The following is a 16,113-nucleotide window of genomic DNA, read 5'->3' as shown; positions in this document are numbered from 1 at the left end:
ACAGGGTTTCACTGTGTTAGCCAGGATGGTCTCGATCTCCTGACCTCGTGATCCACCTGTCTCGGCCTCCCAAAGTGCTGGGATTACAGGCTTGAGCCACCGCGCCTGGCCTTTTGTTTTGTTTTGAGATGGAGTCTTGCTCTGTCTCCAGGCTGGAGTGCAGTGGCGCGATCTCAGTTCACTGCAACCTCCACCTCCCAGGTTCAAGCAATTCTCCTGCCTCAGCCTCCCGAGTAGCTGGGATTACAGGCGCATGCTGCGACGCCCGGCTAATTTTTTTTGTTTTTTTTTTTTTTGTATTTTTAGTGGACACGGGGTTTCACCATGTTGGCCAGGATTGTCTTGATCTCTTGACCTTGTGATCCACCCGCCTCAGCCTCCCAAAGTGCTGGGATTACAGGCGTGAGCCACTGCACCCAGCCAAGGTTTTTAAGAATAACCACAGGGCCGGGCGCGGTGGCTCAAGCCTGTAATCCCAGCACTTTGGGAGGCCGAGACGGGCGGATCACGAGGTCAGAAGATAGAGACCATCCTGGCTAACACGGCGAAACCCTGTCTCTACTAAAAATACAAAAAATTAGCCGGGCGAGGTGGCGGGCGCCTGTGGTCCCAGCTACTCAGGAGGCTGAGGCGGGAGAATGGCGTGAACCCGGGAGGCGGAGGTTGCAGTGAGCTGAGATCCGGCCACTGCACTCCAGCCTGGGCGACAGAGCAAGACTCCGTCTCAAAAAAAAAAAAAAAAGAATAACTACAGAAAACCTCAACACGTTTGTGTAAAACCTTCCAATGTCTAGGAATGAGCTGCCCCCGGGTGCCCCAAGGCCTGGCCTTCAGTGACACCCCCTTCACCCTAAAGTCCTGTAAATGTTATTTATTTTTTGAGATGGAGTCTCGCTCTGTCACCCAGGCTGGAGTGCAGTGACGCGATCTCGGCTCACTGCAAGCTCCGCCTCCCAGGTTCACGCCATTCTCCTGCCTCAGCCTCCGCAAAGTAGCTGGGACTACAGGCGCCCGCCACCACGCTCGGCTAATTTTTTTTGTATTTTTAGTAGAGATGGGGTTTCACCGTGTTAGCCAGGATGGTCTCGATCTCTTGACCTCGTGATCCGCCCATCTCGGCCTCCCAAAGTGCTGGGATTACAGGCGTGAGCCACCGCACCCAGCCAATTTTTTGAATTTTTAGTAGAGACAGGGTTTCGCCATGTTGGCCAGGCTGGTCTTGAATTTGTAACCCCAGGTGATCCACCTGCCTCGGCCTCCCAAAGTACTAGGATTGTAGGCGTGAGCCACTGCACCCGGCCAAGTCCCGCAACCCTTTTTTTTTTTTTTTGAGACAGAGTCTGGGTCTCTCATCCAGGCTGGAGTGTGGTAGAGTGAATCTCGACTCACTGCAACATCCGCCTCCCGGGTTCAAGTGATTCTCCTGTCTCAGCCTCCCGAGTAGCTGGGATTATAGGTGCCCGCCACCACGCCCGGCTAATTTTTGTATTTTTTGGTAGAGATGGGGTTTCACTATGTTGGCTAGGCTGGTCTTGAACTCCTGACCTCAGGTGATCTGCCCACCTCGGCCTCCCAAAGTGCTGGGATTACAGGCGTGAGCCACCGCACCCAGCCCATGCCCTGCACACTTTAAAATGCCGCATGTTTTACAGAAAAGGGTCTGGCCCCGGGATGCAGGGGAATCCTACCCCCTGGACTGCAGCGCGTCTGTGCCAGGGCAAAACGGGGCATCGCCCGGTGTGTAGCCACCTTTGGGAGCACCCGGGACCCCTTCCCAGGCCTCCGCAGTGGAGAGCATGAGGTGACAAGTCCAAGGTCAGCAGGCGGGAGGGGGTCTCGGATGAGGCGGCGGCTGCGTCTAGGGGGTTTCTTGCGGGGAGCAGGACCTGACAGACCTAGAAACTGACGTGATGGACGCCCTCTCGCCACATCTACAAAGTAGTTTCTAGAAGCCTGATCCTGAAGTGAGGCGGGGAGACAGGCAAGACCACAGCTTCTCTCCCATCCTTCCCTCTGGGGTGCTGTGGGGTTCCAGTGAAACTGCAGGATGGCCTCGCACACCGCAGGGACCCTGGCACGGAGTCCATCCCCACCCAGCCCAGACTGCCCCTGCTCCCCTGGAAACCCCTGTCCTTTCACTCCCTGCCAGTGGCAGGGGGTGGCCGGGACCCTGGGGTTTCCAGGACCGCCCAGAGGTCCCGCCTGCTTGGAGCACAGGCAGCCAACAAATTCCCCTTGGCCCTCCCAGCAATCCTGAGGGTCCTGGTTACCCATAGGGCGACGCCTTCAACACTTTTTCTCCTATTTTTTATTTTTTGGAGCCACACTGTCGCCCAGTGGTGGTGCCATCTCGGCTGACTGCAACCTTCACCTCCACCTCCCCAGGCTCGGGTGATTCTCCTGCCTCAGCCTCCTGAGTAGCTGGGACTACACTGTGCACCACAACGCCTGGCCAATGTTTTTTTTTTTTTTTTTTTTTGTAGAGATAGGGTTTCACTCTGTTGCTCAGGCTGGTCTTGAACTGGGCTCAAGTGATCCTCCTGCCTCTGACTCTCAGTGTTTGGATTACAGGCATGAGCCACCAAGCCTGGCTTTTTTTTTTAAAGTCATGTGAGACTTTAGGGGAAAAATATGAAGGAGCAGAGAAGCCCAGGGAGCTGTTTGCAGGGGGTGTCAACTCACCTCTTCCTTGGTGTCTGCAGAAAAAAAACCACACAAGACTAGAAGGGTCACCCTAAGAAGAAAAGGATGATCCAGCAGTTCCCACAGAACCACAAGCTCCCACCTTCTGCTTTGTTTTCTGCAGAAATACAGTGCCAGCCACCCTTCCCCTACAATTCGCCTGCAGATAAGTATCAGCTTGCTGGTAGTCTCCAGGAAGTACTGAAGGGGGAGGCTCGCAACCTCAAGAGCCTTACAGAGCTCAGAGGGACCCGAGAGTGACCCAGCCGCCCCCTCATCTAGCCCAGAGGGGGCCTCCTCTGTCCAGGGACACGGCTCTGAAGGCAGAAAGGCTGGGCTTTGGGTCTCGGACAACCGGAGAAGCAGGTGATGGGCCTCCGGGAACCCTGAAGACTCCAGGACAAGCCCTCGCCGTTTCATCTGCAACCCACTGCGGCGGAAAGGCTGAGGCCCGAAAGGGTGACATGCCCTGGTGGTCACTTCTGATTTGTTGGGCGAGGAGAGGTGACAGAACCACCCGCCCTGGGCAGGGCCTGCTGCAGGCACAGGGTGGGTGCAGGGCGTGTCTCGGGACCTGCTGGGGTTTCCAACCACACCGACAGCTTGGAAAGCCAGCACTTCCTTTCTGTGGGGCCGAGTCTCAGCTCAGCTGCCACTGCTGGGAGCCGCCGCTCTCGAGGACGGAGTCACGCTGGGGAAGAAGCAGGGGCGGCCTTCCCTTGGAGGCTACGTGACAGGAGCAGTGTGGAGGAAGTGGCTTCCATCACGGAAGGCCGAAACTCTGCCTTCCACAGAGGCAGACAGTGGCGGGGAGGACACAGGGAAGCCAGGTGGCACTTCCCTTCTTTTCCAGTCAGAGCTTTGCTCTGTCGCCCAGGCCGGAGTGCGCTGGCGCTGTCGCGGTTCACCGCAGCCTTGATCCCCGGGTTCCAGCGATCCTCCCACCTCAGCCTCCCAAAGCACTGGAAAGACAGGCATGAGCCGCCGCCCCGGCCTCGCTCTCCTTCCTTTCGGTGAGAGCCGCCATCGCCTGGGGGCTCCCTGCAGGTCTTCATCCCTGACCCAAAGAGAACGGCTGGCCCTCGGGAGAGCCCTGTGCCCTCAGCCTCGGCGTCCCGCCATGCGGGCCAGCTCAGCGACGCCCTCTCCATGCTGGGTTGAAGCGAAACCCAGCACCCACCGCCGAACGGAAGGAAGAAGCACGAGGGTGCCGTTTGCTTTTTCTCTCCGTTTTGTTTGGTAACCTAAGGAAGCCGAGGCTCCGAGACCACACACAGCAGCGTCGCCCGTCCCCGGAGGCACCTCGGCCGGGACGGGCAGGACAGGAGACCCGTTCCTGCGTGCGCAGTCGCCCCGCCACAGTGCTCTCCGCAGGGGTGAGGCAGGAGGGTGGGTGGAGGCGCCAGCCTGTCCTCAGCTGGAAGGGCGGGGCGTGGACAGGGACGGTGGGCAGGTCACCAGCAGGACGCGGGGAGCCCAGCCACTGTCACATGGCGGTACGCGTGGGTGTGCCGGGCTGGTTCAGTCGCAGGGTTTTACACAACCACCCGGCAAAATCCACTTCTTCCACCTCGGACCGCTTGATGAAGGTGTGGTTCTGCAAGGAAAGGGGAGCCGTGAGTATCCGGGCCTGGAATCACAGTAGACCAGGGAGGGCCAGTGTCTGCCCAGCCCTGGCAGATAGTGCAGGACAGAAAGCAAAAAACAGAGGAGCCCCTCCCTCCTCCCCAGGAAGACGCACTTGGGGCAGGAGAGGGAGAGCCACCCAGAAAGGGCAGCGGCGTCCGCCAGGCCTGCGAGGGGTCTCAGGATGCTGCACTCCACCTGGGGCGGGGACACCAGCCCGGCAGCCTGGGCTCCCAGGGGAGGGTCAACGCTCACGCAAGCCAGGTCCTCCGGCCACTGTGGACACTGGGGCTGGATCGTCCTCTGGGGTGGGGCCATCCTGGGTACTGCAGGGTACTGAGCAGCATCCCTGGCCTCCACCCACTCCATGCCAGGGGATTCCCCAAGTCACGACACTACAGTGTCCTCAGCCATTGCCAGGGTTCCCCAGAGCAGGGCAGTCGAGGCAAGAACAGGCTGTTCCACTGTTCCACAGACCTCCCTGCAAAGCACTGTACAGGCACCTCCCACCCGCCAGCACATGAGGCTCCAGAGTGTGGCTCCTGTGGCTTGAGAACAAAAGCCTCCATTTTATTTCAGTTCAACAAATTAATTACTTTTAGTTTTTTTTATTTTTTATTTTTCTGAGACAGAGTTTTGTTCTTATTACCCAGGCTGGAGTGCAGTGGTGTGATCTGAGCTCACTGCAACCTCCGCCTCCTGGGTTCAAGAGATTCTCCTGCCTCAGCCTCCCCTGTAGTTGGGATTACAGGCACCCGCCACCACACCCGGCTAATTTTTGTATCTTTAGTAGAGACAGGGTTTTACCATGTTGGCCAGGTTGGTCTCAAACTCCTGACCTCAAATGATCCACCTGCCTCGGCTTCCCAAAGTGCTGGGATTACAGGCATGAGCCACCGCAACCAGCCTTCATTTTTATTTTTTGAGACAGTCTTGCTCTGTCTCACAGGCTGGAGCGCAGGGGCACAATCTCAGCTCACTGTAATCTCTGTGTCCCAGGTTCAAGTAATTCTCCTGCCTCAGCCTCCCAAGTAGCTGGGATTACAGGCGTGTGCTACCACGCCCAGCTAATTTTTGTGTTTTTAGTAGAGACCAGGTTTCTCCATGTTGCCCAGGCTGGTCTCGAAATCTTGGCCTCAAGTGATCCACTCGCCTCGGCCTCCCAAAGTGCTGGGATTACAGGCATGAGCCACTGTGCCCGGCCCCATTTAACACATTTATTTATTTTTTATTTTTTATTTTTTTTGAGACGGAGTCTCGCTCTGCCGCCCAGGCTGGAGTGCAGTGGCCGGGTCTCAGCTCACTGCAAGCTCCGCCTCCTGGGTTTACGCCATTCTCCTGCCTCAGCCTCCCGAGTAGCTGGGACTACAGGCGCCCGCCACCTCGCCCGGCTAATTTTTTGTATTTTTTAGTAGAGACAGGGTTTCACTGTGTTAGCCAGGATGGTCTCGATCTCCTGACCTCGTGATCCACCTGTCTCGGCCTCCCAAAGTGCTGGGATTACAGGCTTGAGCCACCGCGCCCGGCTAGTTTTTTGTATTTTTTAGTAGAGACGGGGTTTCACCATGTTAGCCAGGATGGTCTCGATCTCCTGACCTCGTGATCCGCCCGTCTCGGCCTCCCAAAGTGCTGGGATTATAGGCTTGAGCCACCGCGCCTGGCCATTTAACACATTTAAACAGCCATGTGTGGTTAGTGGTTCCTGTACAGGACAGCACAACATGAGAAGCCTCCTGGTTAGAAGGGCTGGGGGAGGAGGGCGGGTGCCCTTAGGGAAAAGGCTGGGCTGGGCCACCCCACACAGGTGAGCAGAGGCCTTTGGGGTTCCCAGGAGGGTGGCGTCCAGGACCTTGGGCCCCCGAATGCTGCCTCTTTTGCAGCTGGAGGCAGGCAAGGGTGTCTTCCTAAAAGTCGGTGCAGGTACGGGTGAAAACCCAACCAACTTGATAGGACACATCTCGGCTAGGTCCACAGGTTACTAGGCTACCCCACAGGGGAACATTTTTAAGAAGCTGGTTCCAAAAAGGCTATTTCAGCCAGGCGCAATGGCTCATGCCTATAATCTCAGCACTCTGGGAGACCAAGGTGGGTGGATCACAAGTTCAAGACCAGCCTGGCCAACATGGTGAAACCCCATCTCTGCTAAAAACACAAAGATTAGCCGGGCCTGGTGGCACGAGCCTGTAATCCCAGCTAGTCGAGAGGCCGAGGCAGGAGAACTGCTTGAACCTGGGAGACGGAGGTTGCAGTGAGCTGAGATTGCGCCACTGCACTCCAGCCTGGGCGACAGAGCAAGACTCCGTCTCAGGGGAAAAAAAAAAAGTTATTTCAACATTAGTACTCCTCTCTTATTTATTTGTTTATTTTGGAGAGGCACAGTCTCACCATGTTGCCCAGGCTGCCCTTGAACTCCTGGCCTCAGCCATCCCCCCACGGCACTAGGATTCCAAGCGCCCACCACTGTGCCCAGCCTGCCTCATTAAAAAAGAAAAAATGTCACACGGCCAGGTGCAGTGGCTCACACCTGTAATCCCAGCCCTCTGGGAGGCTGAGGTGGGAGAATCATTTGAGCCCAGGAGTTTGAGACCGGCCTGGACAATGAGCAAAACCCTATCTCTCTAAAAAACGAGCTGAGCAGGTTGGGCGCAGTGGCTCACGCCTGTAATCCAGCACTTTGGGAAGCCGAGGCAGGTGGATCACCTGAGGTCAGGAGTGTGAAGCCAGCCTGGACAACATGGTGAAACCCCATCTCTGCTAAAAACACAAAGATTAGCCGGGCCTGGTGGCACGAGCCTGTAATCCCAGCTAGTCGAGAGGCCGAGGCAGGAGAACTGCTTGAACCTGGGAGACGGAGGTTGCAGTGAGCTGAGATTGCGCCACTGCACTCCAGCCTGGGCGACAGAGCAAGACTCCGTCTCAGGGGAAAAAAAAAAGTTATTTCAACATTAGTACTCCTCTCTTATTATTTGTTTATTTTGGAGAGGCACAGTCTCACCATGTTGCCCAGGCTGCCCTTGAACTCCTGGCCTCAGCCATCCCCCCCGGCACTAGGATTCCAAGCGCCCACCACTGTGCCCAGCCTGCCTCATTAAAAAAGAAAAAATGTCACACGGCCAGGTGCAGTGGCTCACACCTGTAATCCCAGCCCTCTGGGAGGCTGAGGTGGGAGAATCATTTGAGCCCAGGAGTTTGAGACCGGCCTGGACAATGAGCAAAACCCTATCTCTCTAAAAAACGAGCTGAGCAGGTTGGGCGCAGTGGCTCACGCCTGTAATCCAGCACTTTGGGAAGCCGAGGCAGGTGGATCACCTGAGGTCAGGAGTGTGAAGCCAGCCTGGACAACATGGTGAAACCCCATCTCTACTAAAAATACAAAACTTAGCCGGGCGTGGCGGCGGGCGCCTGTAGTCCCGGCTACTCGGGAGGCTGAGGCAGGAGGATCGCTTGAACCCGGGAGGCTGAGACTGCAGTGAGCCGAGATTGCTTCATTGCACTCCAGTCTGGGAGACACAGTAAGACTCTGTCCAACCCTCAAGAAAAATACAAAACTGAAAGCCACATTCTGGTATCATAAGGTGCACGGGTTGGGCGCCTGTAGCTGGCATCTCTTCTTTTCTTACAGGCACAGAAAGTAGCGAGCTGTCTAGGAGGGCGGCGTCTCCAATCCACCCATCAGCTGTGGAGAGGTTCGAAGGTTGCTGACGGTGGCCATGGTGCGGGACAGCACCCGGGGTGCAGGCCGGGCTGAGGGCAGGAGGATGATGCCCAGGGCCCGCCTCTGAGGGCGTAGCCCCACTGGGGAGGTGAGTTTTGGTGAACAGCTAGGCTTCCGAGGATATCAGAGGACGGGAGTTTAAGGAGACACCGGAGCACCCATGGCCTCGGGGGACCTGCCTGCCAGTGTGCACAAAAGGGACGGTCACCCTCTCGTTTGCAGGGAAAGGAGCTCGGGGAGCTGAGAGCTGCCTCCAGCCTCTCATGAGGGCAAATGAGCCCGGGGTCCCGTCCTGTGGGTGCGGGACCAACACCAGGCAGGAGCAGCGGAGCTCAGAGCCCACAGCTGTTCCAATGCACACACTCTCTGCTCCCGCAGCCACTCCAGGATGGCTTCTCATGGACGAGGGAGACCCACAGAGGGTCCTCAGTGTGGCCTGGCACACCTGGACTGCCCACATCCTGGTCGCAGGTGCTGGCTCCTGGGGCAAAGCCAGGCCCAGCAGCCTTATTTCCTGGGGCCCGGGTGGCAGCCTGCACCCTCCCGGCCCCAGAACCCGTTGGCATCACTCACCGTGAGCATCTTCAGGTCCGCCCGCTCTGCTGGGTTCTTGATGAGGCTGGGGGTTCCAAGAGGCAGGACCGGGAGGCAGCAGGGGAGACAAGATAGGGCAGTTAGTTGAGGCAGGACGGGGAGGCAGCAGGGGAGACAAGATAGGGCAGTTAGTTGGTGGCCCCAGGGCACCTGGTTTTGGGCCGTGGCCGGGGGAGGCCTGGATATGTGGCACAGACCTGCCCGCTCTGCTCTGCCGCCTGGCAGCGGACGAGGGCTCCACCTCTGCCCTTTGGTGCCAGGGGCAGGACACCCCTGGGGGGAGGGTGAGAGGGCAGGAAACCCCGCCTGGTGGGTCAGAAGCCTGGATGCAACCCCAGCTAACTTTCTAATAAAAACCCCAGGCCCCGGCCGGGCACGGTGGCTCAAGCCTGTAATCCCAGCACTTTGGGAGGCCGAGACGGGCGGATCACGAGGTCAGGAGATCGAGACCATCCTGGCTAACACGGTGAAACCCCGTCTCTACTAAAAATACAAAAACTAGCCGGGCGAGGTGGCGGGCGCCTGTAGTCCCAGCTACTCCGGAGGCTGAGGCAGGAGAATGGCGAAAACCCGGGAGGCAGAGCTTGCAGTGAGCTGAGATCTGGCCTCTGCACTCCAGTCCGGGCGACAGAGCGAGACTCCACCTCAAAAAAAAAAAAAAAAAAAAAAAAAAAAAAAAAAAAAAAAAAAAAAAAAAACCCAGGCCCAGGAGCCTGAACGTCAACACGGAATTTTGTCCTTCAAAACAGAACTGGCTGAGGCGGGAGCCGGAAGCAGTCGGGGCTGAGGGGCTCTGCAGACACAGAGCAGCCCCATGTGTGGGTCAGAGGCCGTCCACGGCCTGCTGGGGGACACATCAAGGGCCCAGGACAACTTCAGCACCGGAAGTGCGGTGCCACGTCACAGCCCCCAGATCAGACACACGGACCGGCCCTATGGGCAAGCGGGTGTCTCCAGCTCCTCCCCCGTGGTCTGTGGCCCGTGCCTGAGGCCCACACCCCAGATGCTGCTGGGTGCTTGGGGGCAGGAGAATGGAGAGGTTGGCAATCCTCCTAGAACCCGCAGGCGGGCCTCGGGGAGCCCATGGTCAGCACATCAGGGGTCCGGGGACCAGGCAGAGCCTTCTCCGGCTGCAGACAGTGAGGCAGGGACACCATCATGTCCGCAGGGCCTGCAATCCTGCTTCACCCCCAGGCTCGGGGACAGGATGGCATGGCAGCCAGGAGCTGCAGCGCCACAGCCCTGGGAAAGGGAATCTGGCTTCCTGCTGGGCTCAGAGTCCTGCGTGACCCTGCACTGGGATTCTGGACAGGCAGGCTGGGCCATGGGCCCCACCCAGGACCTGGAAGGAGTGGCACATCTGGGTCCTGGCCAGGGGTGTGGGCGGCCCGGCTCCACCTACCATTTATTGACAAACTCCTGGAAGTCGGGGGTGAACACACCGTTGGGCAGCTTGGGAGGCGGCTGCGGAGGAGAACAGAGGGTGGGGTCAGCCCTGGGCGTCCTCAGGGACCCTTGGCTGTAGCCCTCTCAACCCCTCACTGTCCTGTCCAGTCACCCACCCTGCAGGCCTGGCCGGCACCACATGCCAACTGAGCTGCACCCTGTGAGAGCCGGCCTTCTCCCAGAAGTTCTCGTTTGAGAGTCATGGCTGGTTGGAGGGAAGGAGAAAGGGGTGCACTGCCCTTTTATAAACAGGACAACCCCTCGAGTATCATCACTTGCTTCCTTCCCCGGTGACGCTGGCTGAAGGATGAGCTTTGGGACTGGGCCCCAGAGAGGAACAGCTGGGTCCAAAGTTATTTTGTTTTGAGACAGAGTCTCGCTCTGTCACCCAGGCTGAGCGTAATGGAGTGATCTCAGCTCACTGCAGCCTCCGCCTCCAGGGTTCAAGCGATTCTCCAGTCTCAGCCTCCCGAGTAGCTTGGATTACAGGTGACTGCCACTGCACCTGGCTAATTTTTGTATTTTTAGTAGAGACAGTATTTTTTACCAGGTTGGCCAGGCTGGTCTCGAACTCCTGACCTCAGGTGATCCACCCGCTGTGGCCTCCTAAAGTGCTAGAATTACACACCTGAGCCACCGTGCCCAACCAAACTGGGTCCAAAGTTTTAAGCCCAAGCACTGGGGAGCCCGGCCCGGCACACGCGTCCCTGGAGCGGGAGCGGCCGTGGAAGTGGTGCCAGCAGTGCAGGGTTAGCGCCTCTCCTGCGCAGGGGTGGGAAGAGGCAGGGGAGCAGCAGGGGGATGTGTGCACCAGGCCTGGGTGTGGCTGCCAGGTGCAGGGAGAGCTGGGTCACCAGGGCCACCCCACCTGGCCCTGTCATCATCTCGCCACCCAATCCCAGGCCTAGCCCAGTCTGCAGGCAGCTTAGATGCCTGTTTCTCTGCCCCAGCTCCAAAGGGCTGCCAAAGACACAGAAGCCCACAGAAGGCTCAGGGAGGTGGCCTGGCCTGGTCACGTGGCCAGCAGGACCTTGGGGTGCAGTCCTGTGCCTCCCTGACAGCTGCAGGCCTGGGAGGAGGCCATGCCCCTCCTTGTGACTTGGTTTACTCATCTGGGCAGTAGAAACTGTCACACCAGCCGGGCGCGGTGGCTCAAGCCTGTAATCCCAGCACTTTGGGAGGCTGAGGCGGGCGGATCACGAGGTCAGGAGATCGAGACCATCCTGGCTAACATGGTGAAACCTCGTCTCTACTAAAAAATACAAAAAACTAGCCGGGCGCGTTGGTGGGCGCCTGTAGTCCCAGCTACTTGGGAGGCTGAGGCAGGAGAATGGCGTGAACCCGGGAGGCGGAGCTTGCAGTGAGCTGAGATCCGGCCACTGCACTCCAGCCTGGGTGACAGAGCGAGACTCCGTCTCAAAAAAAAAAAAAAAAAAAAAAAAGACACTGTCACACTGTGGCTCATGGGGTGGTTACGGGGACTGACGGAGCAGGAGCCACCCCAGGACCTATAGGTCCTACTAGGCTCTCTGGCCTCCTTCCAAGAGGCAAGGGCCATGCCTGTCCCTTTCTCCGTGGAAGTGGGGTGATTTATGAGTCCACACCCATGGGTTCCTGGACGCTCTAATGCAGAGACACTGGACCACTGCTCAAGCGGTAGGCTGGCTCCTTGGCCTGAGCCCAGGGCTGCTGGCACGCACCTCCCGCTAGACTCGGGGTGAGAGGCTGCGGCGGGAATTCTGGGTTCGTCTTCATAAAAAAACAAGGCCCTTGGGAAGGAGCTGGGCTTGTGTAGCACAGTGGAAGATGGGAGATGCGATGCACGTGGAATTGGTTCAAGAATCACTTGAACCTGGGAGGCGGAGGTTGCAGTGAGCCGAGATCAAGCCACTGTACTACAAAGCTAGACTTTGTCTCAAAAAAAAAAAAAAAAAAAAAAAATAGCTGGGTGTGGTGGTGTGCACCCGTAATCTCAGCTACTCGGGAGGCTGAGGCACGAGAATGACTTGAGCTTGGAAAGTGGAGGTTTCAGTGAGCCGAGATGGCATGACTGTACTCCAGCCTGGGTGACTCTTTTTTTTTTTTTTTGAGGCGGGGTCTCGCTCTGTCGCCCAGGCTGGAGTGCAGTGGCGCAATCTTGGCTCACTGCAAGCTCCGCCTCCTGGGCTCACACCATTCTCCTGCCTCAGCCTCCGGAGTAGCTGGCACTACACGTGCCTGCCATCGTGCCCAGCTAATTTTTTGTATTTTTAGTGGAGACGGGGTTTCACTGTGTTAGCCAGGATGGTCTCGATCTCTTGACCTCGTGATCTGCCCTCCTCAGCCTCCCAAAGTGCTGGGATTACAGGTGTGAGTCACCGCGCCCGGCCCAGCCTGGGTGACTCTTGCTCTACTCAAGAGAGAGACTTTGCTTCAAAAAAAAGAAAAGAAAAGAAAAGAAAAGCCAAAAGGCGTCGAGCACAAACCTCATTCACAATATAGTCCAGCAATTCGAAGATGGCCATGGCGGGCCGGCTGTCCATCCCGTGACCTGCACAGGGAGAGAGATGGAGGTGAGAGGGGCCGGGGGCCACCTCACTACTTTCTGCTGGGGGTTGGGCTCCCAGGGGGCTGATCACCACTGGGCACCCTCCTCCCCATGCCAGCCTAAATCGGAGGTGGGTGTGCAGAGGCACAGGACAAAGCTCCTCTGCCTGGCGCTGCGTTCCATTCCCTGGGACAGCCACTCCTTGCCTGAGCCTCCAGTGAATTAAAAAAACGGCAAAAGGAACATGAACATTTTTTGAGAAGTCACACATTTGGCTCGGTGAGGCTTGCCGGACGTGCCAAAGTCATCACCCTCCTCTCTGGCGGGCAGGGGGAGGGACGGTGCTGACCGCAGGCAAGGACAGCAGTGTGACCTTGCATGGAGCTGCTGGCGGTGATGGTGGCAGGCCCCGAGTGCCATTCAGGACGGGAGAGCGGCTAGGGGTGGCTGACCCGTCTGAGAACCAGCTGGCCAGGCCTGAGCTTGGCAGCTGGACTTTCGCCTTCTGCCTGTCCCAAAATGGGCAGGCGGGCTGGGGCCCTGGGCTGGGGGCAGGGCTGGGGACGGTATACCACCTGGGAGGAGCTGAGGCCAGGCCTGAGAATAAGGACTTGGGGGACTCTCCCTGGGCTGGGGGCAGGGCTGGGGACGGTATACCACCTGGAGGAGCTGAGGCCAGGCCTGAGAATAAGGACTTGGGGGACTCTCCCTGGGCTGGGGGCAGGGCTGGGGACGGTATACCACCTGGGAGGGGCTGAGGCCAGGCCTGAGGATAAGGACTTGGGGGACTCTCCCTGGGATGAGATGAAGACATCCCAGCAGTCTGGCTGGAGGGGAGGACTTGGGCTTGCCAGTGCTGTGAAAATCACCTTCTCACAGCCCCAGTCCGTCCAGGCTAGAAGGACCACAAAACGTGGCCTGCTCGTGTCATAAAATACCACTCAGCCTTTCAAAAGGAGCCAGGCGCTGACACGCACCATGGCGTGGAGGACCCTGGAGGTCACTGCGCTCCGAGAGAGAAGCCACACGCAAAACACAGAAGGCCACACAGTGTGTGATCCCATTTCTGTGAAATGCCCAGGACGGGCCAGTTCACAGGGGCAGGAAGGGGACGGAGAGGGACGGCTGATGGGGACGGGGTTTCCTCTTGGGAAGCTGAGAAGGTTCTGGAATGAGAGGTGATGGGGCGTAGCGCTGTGACTGAAAACCACTGAAATGAGGGAGTTGTAGGGTGTGTGCTTTAGTTCGGAAACGTGGTTTTAAAACCAACCAGAGTCCGCTACAGGGTCCTTTGGGCTCTAACTCCACTAACTCTCCCTGATGTCTGACTTCAAAATAAAATCACAGGACCCTCCCGTGATTCTGCACCAAGCAGCATCGGCCCCTGGTTCTTCCCTCAGGCGGTGGAAGTGTCCGCTCAGGCGTCCCTGGCTGGCGTCTGGGAGCTCCCGCGCCCGAGGTGCCTGCCCGAAGCGTCGGATTGTCCTCTGAAAGCCCAGCTGTCCCTGGGGCCTGAGCCCTCCCGCCTCCTCCCGGGCTGCGTCCCCTCCTGTGTGTGTTGGGGCCGGAGCCAGCAGGCCACGGAGGGCCATGCCAAGTCAGATCTCCACTTCGGGGCTCCCTGGCAGGCTTGGCCTGCACACAGGAGCGTGTCACCTGCAGAATCCAGGCTCCGCAGTGGCCAGTTTCTTCCACTTTCCCGTACATTTGAAGGCGTTCGGGATAACATGTTGGAAAATCGAACTGCCCAGGGGCTTGGCGGCAAAGCTGTGCCCCCAGATCCCTCCAGCTGGCAACAACAGCTGCAACTGCCCGGACAGAACAGGTTCGGGGCACTCACTGCTTCCAGCTCTGTCCCCGGAAACCCCAGGACCATCTGAGGACTGCTGACCACAGCCGGCACCATCCAGGGGACAGGTGGTGCGACAGGGGCAGAGGAGAGGCAGCTGCTGGCCCAGGCACAGCAGGCCCCGCACAGGGTACCGCGCATCCAGACCGGAAGTTGCAGACGCAGGCCGTACCGCTGATGGGGCGCCCGGGGGGTCTCGGCCGAGGTGAGATGCTGTGAGGCTCTCCTTCTTCCCCGTCGACCACTGGCCGGCCAAAGATGGCCTCCAGCTCCTTGGCGTCGGGCGGGGGGATGGGGTACCTTCCGATGGCCAGCTCCACCAGGGACAGGCCCATGCTCCAGATGTCCGACTGCACCGAGTAATGTGTGCCCTGCAACCGCTCCGGCTGCAGCAGAGGCAGGAAGGAAAGAGCCCAGAGGGGCGACGATGGCAGCTGGAACCCGGGAGGCTTGCCCCATTACAGCTCCAGTCACCCTCTCCATGGCTAATGACCACAGCAATGGATGGAGAGCTGTTAAGCAATTCTACCTCCCGGCTCAGCAACCCAGGGCCTCCCTGCAGCACTTGCTGAAGAGGCTCCAGAACGACGCCTGGAGCTGTGTTGACCGCAGCTCTTGAAGAGCCCACAACGCTCAGCGCTTTTGGGAATGGACGATCGGCCCAGGAAGCAGGGGCCTCCTTCTCCACGGCTAACATCTCACAGCCTGCTCCAAGGCTCAGTTTGGCAGGTTGCTGAATCCCCAGTCATTTCCTAAAAGGCCCCAGAGTCCAATTTCTTGGTCCAGAAATTAAGTAAGGGCCGGATGTGGTGGCCCATGCCTGTAATCCCAGCACTTTGGGAGGTTGAGGTGGGAGCCCAGGAGTTAAGACTAGGCTAGCCAATATGGCGAGACCCCGCCTCTACTAAAAGCATTTTTAAAAAAATCAGCCAAGGCTGCCGGGCGCGGTGGCTCACGCCTGTAATCCCAGCACTTTGGGAGGCTGAGGCAGGTGGATCACGAGGTCAGGAGATCGAGACCATCCTGGCTAACATGGGGAAACCCCGTCTCTACTAAAAATACAAAAAATTAGCCAGGCGTAGTGGTGGGCGCCTGTAGTCCCTGAGTCTCCTACTCAGGAGGCTGAGGCAGGAGAATGGCGTGAACTTGGGAGGCGGAGCTTGCAGTGAGCCGAGATGGCGCCACTGCACTCCAACCTGGGTGACAGAGCCAGACTCCGTCTCAAAAAAAAAAAAAAAAAAAAAATCACCCAGGTGTGGTGGCACATGCCTGTAGTCCCAGTTGCTTGGGAGGCTGAGGCAGGAGAATTGCTCAAACCCAGGAGGTTGCAATGAGCCAAGATTGTGCCATTGCACTCCAGCCTGGGTGACAGAGCAAGACTCTGTCTCAAAAAAAAAGAAAAAAAAGAAAAAGAAAAAGAAAGAAAGAAACCTGGTAGGCATTGCTAGAGACAAAAACCTCCATGAGAATTCCAACAAGAAGGGGAGATCTGGCTGGCGTGGGGCTCAGGCACACCTGCTGCTAGAATCCCAGCCCTCTGGGAGGCGGAGGCAAGAGGATCCCTTGAGCCCAGGAGTTCACGACCAGCCTGGGCAATACAGCGAGACCCCGTGTCTACAAAAGACTAATAAATTAACAAATAAAAAATAGCCAGGGGAATCCGAAAAGCAGGCT

The 16,113-nt window shown here is 58.0% G+C and overlaps 1 protein-coding gene across 1 annotated transcript in view; it reads right to left on the bottom strand.

The window, feature by feature from the left end:
- Positions 1-3,894: 3,894 nt before the first annotated feature.
- The window catches only part of MAP2K2 (mitogen-activated protein kinase kinase 2), a 38,751-nt gene continuing 26,532 nt past the window's right edge, over positions 3,895-16,113 (bottom strand). Inside the window, exons 7-11 of the mRNA XM_033200052.1 lie at positions 14,612-14,825; positions 12,529-12,593; positions 10,020-10,081; positions 8,597-8,642; positions 3,895-4,279 (exon numbers count right to left, since the gene is read on the bottom strand). Of these exons, the coding sequence (XP_033055943.1) occupies positions 4,169-4,279; positions 8,597-8,642; positions 10,020-10,081; positions 12,529-12,593; positions 14,612-14,825 (498 nt within the window). The 3' untranslated portion in view covers positions 3,895-4,168. The remainder of the gene's footprint in view (positions 4,280-8,596; positions 8,643-10,019; positions 10,082-12,528; positions 12,594-14,611; positions 14,826-16,113) is intronic.

The sequence above is a fragment of the Trachypithecus francoisi genome, unplaced genomic scaffold (genome assembly GCF_009764315.1).
Source record: "Trachypithecus francoisi isolate TF-2019V2 unplaced genomic scaffold, Tfra_2.0 Lachesis_group5, whole genome shotgun sequence".
Lineage (NCBI taxonomy): Eukaryota > Metazoa > Chordata > Mammalia > Primates > Cercopithecidae > Trachypithecus > Trachypithecus francoisi.
This window is presented reverse-complemented; position numbering and strand designations above follow the sequence as displayed.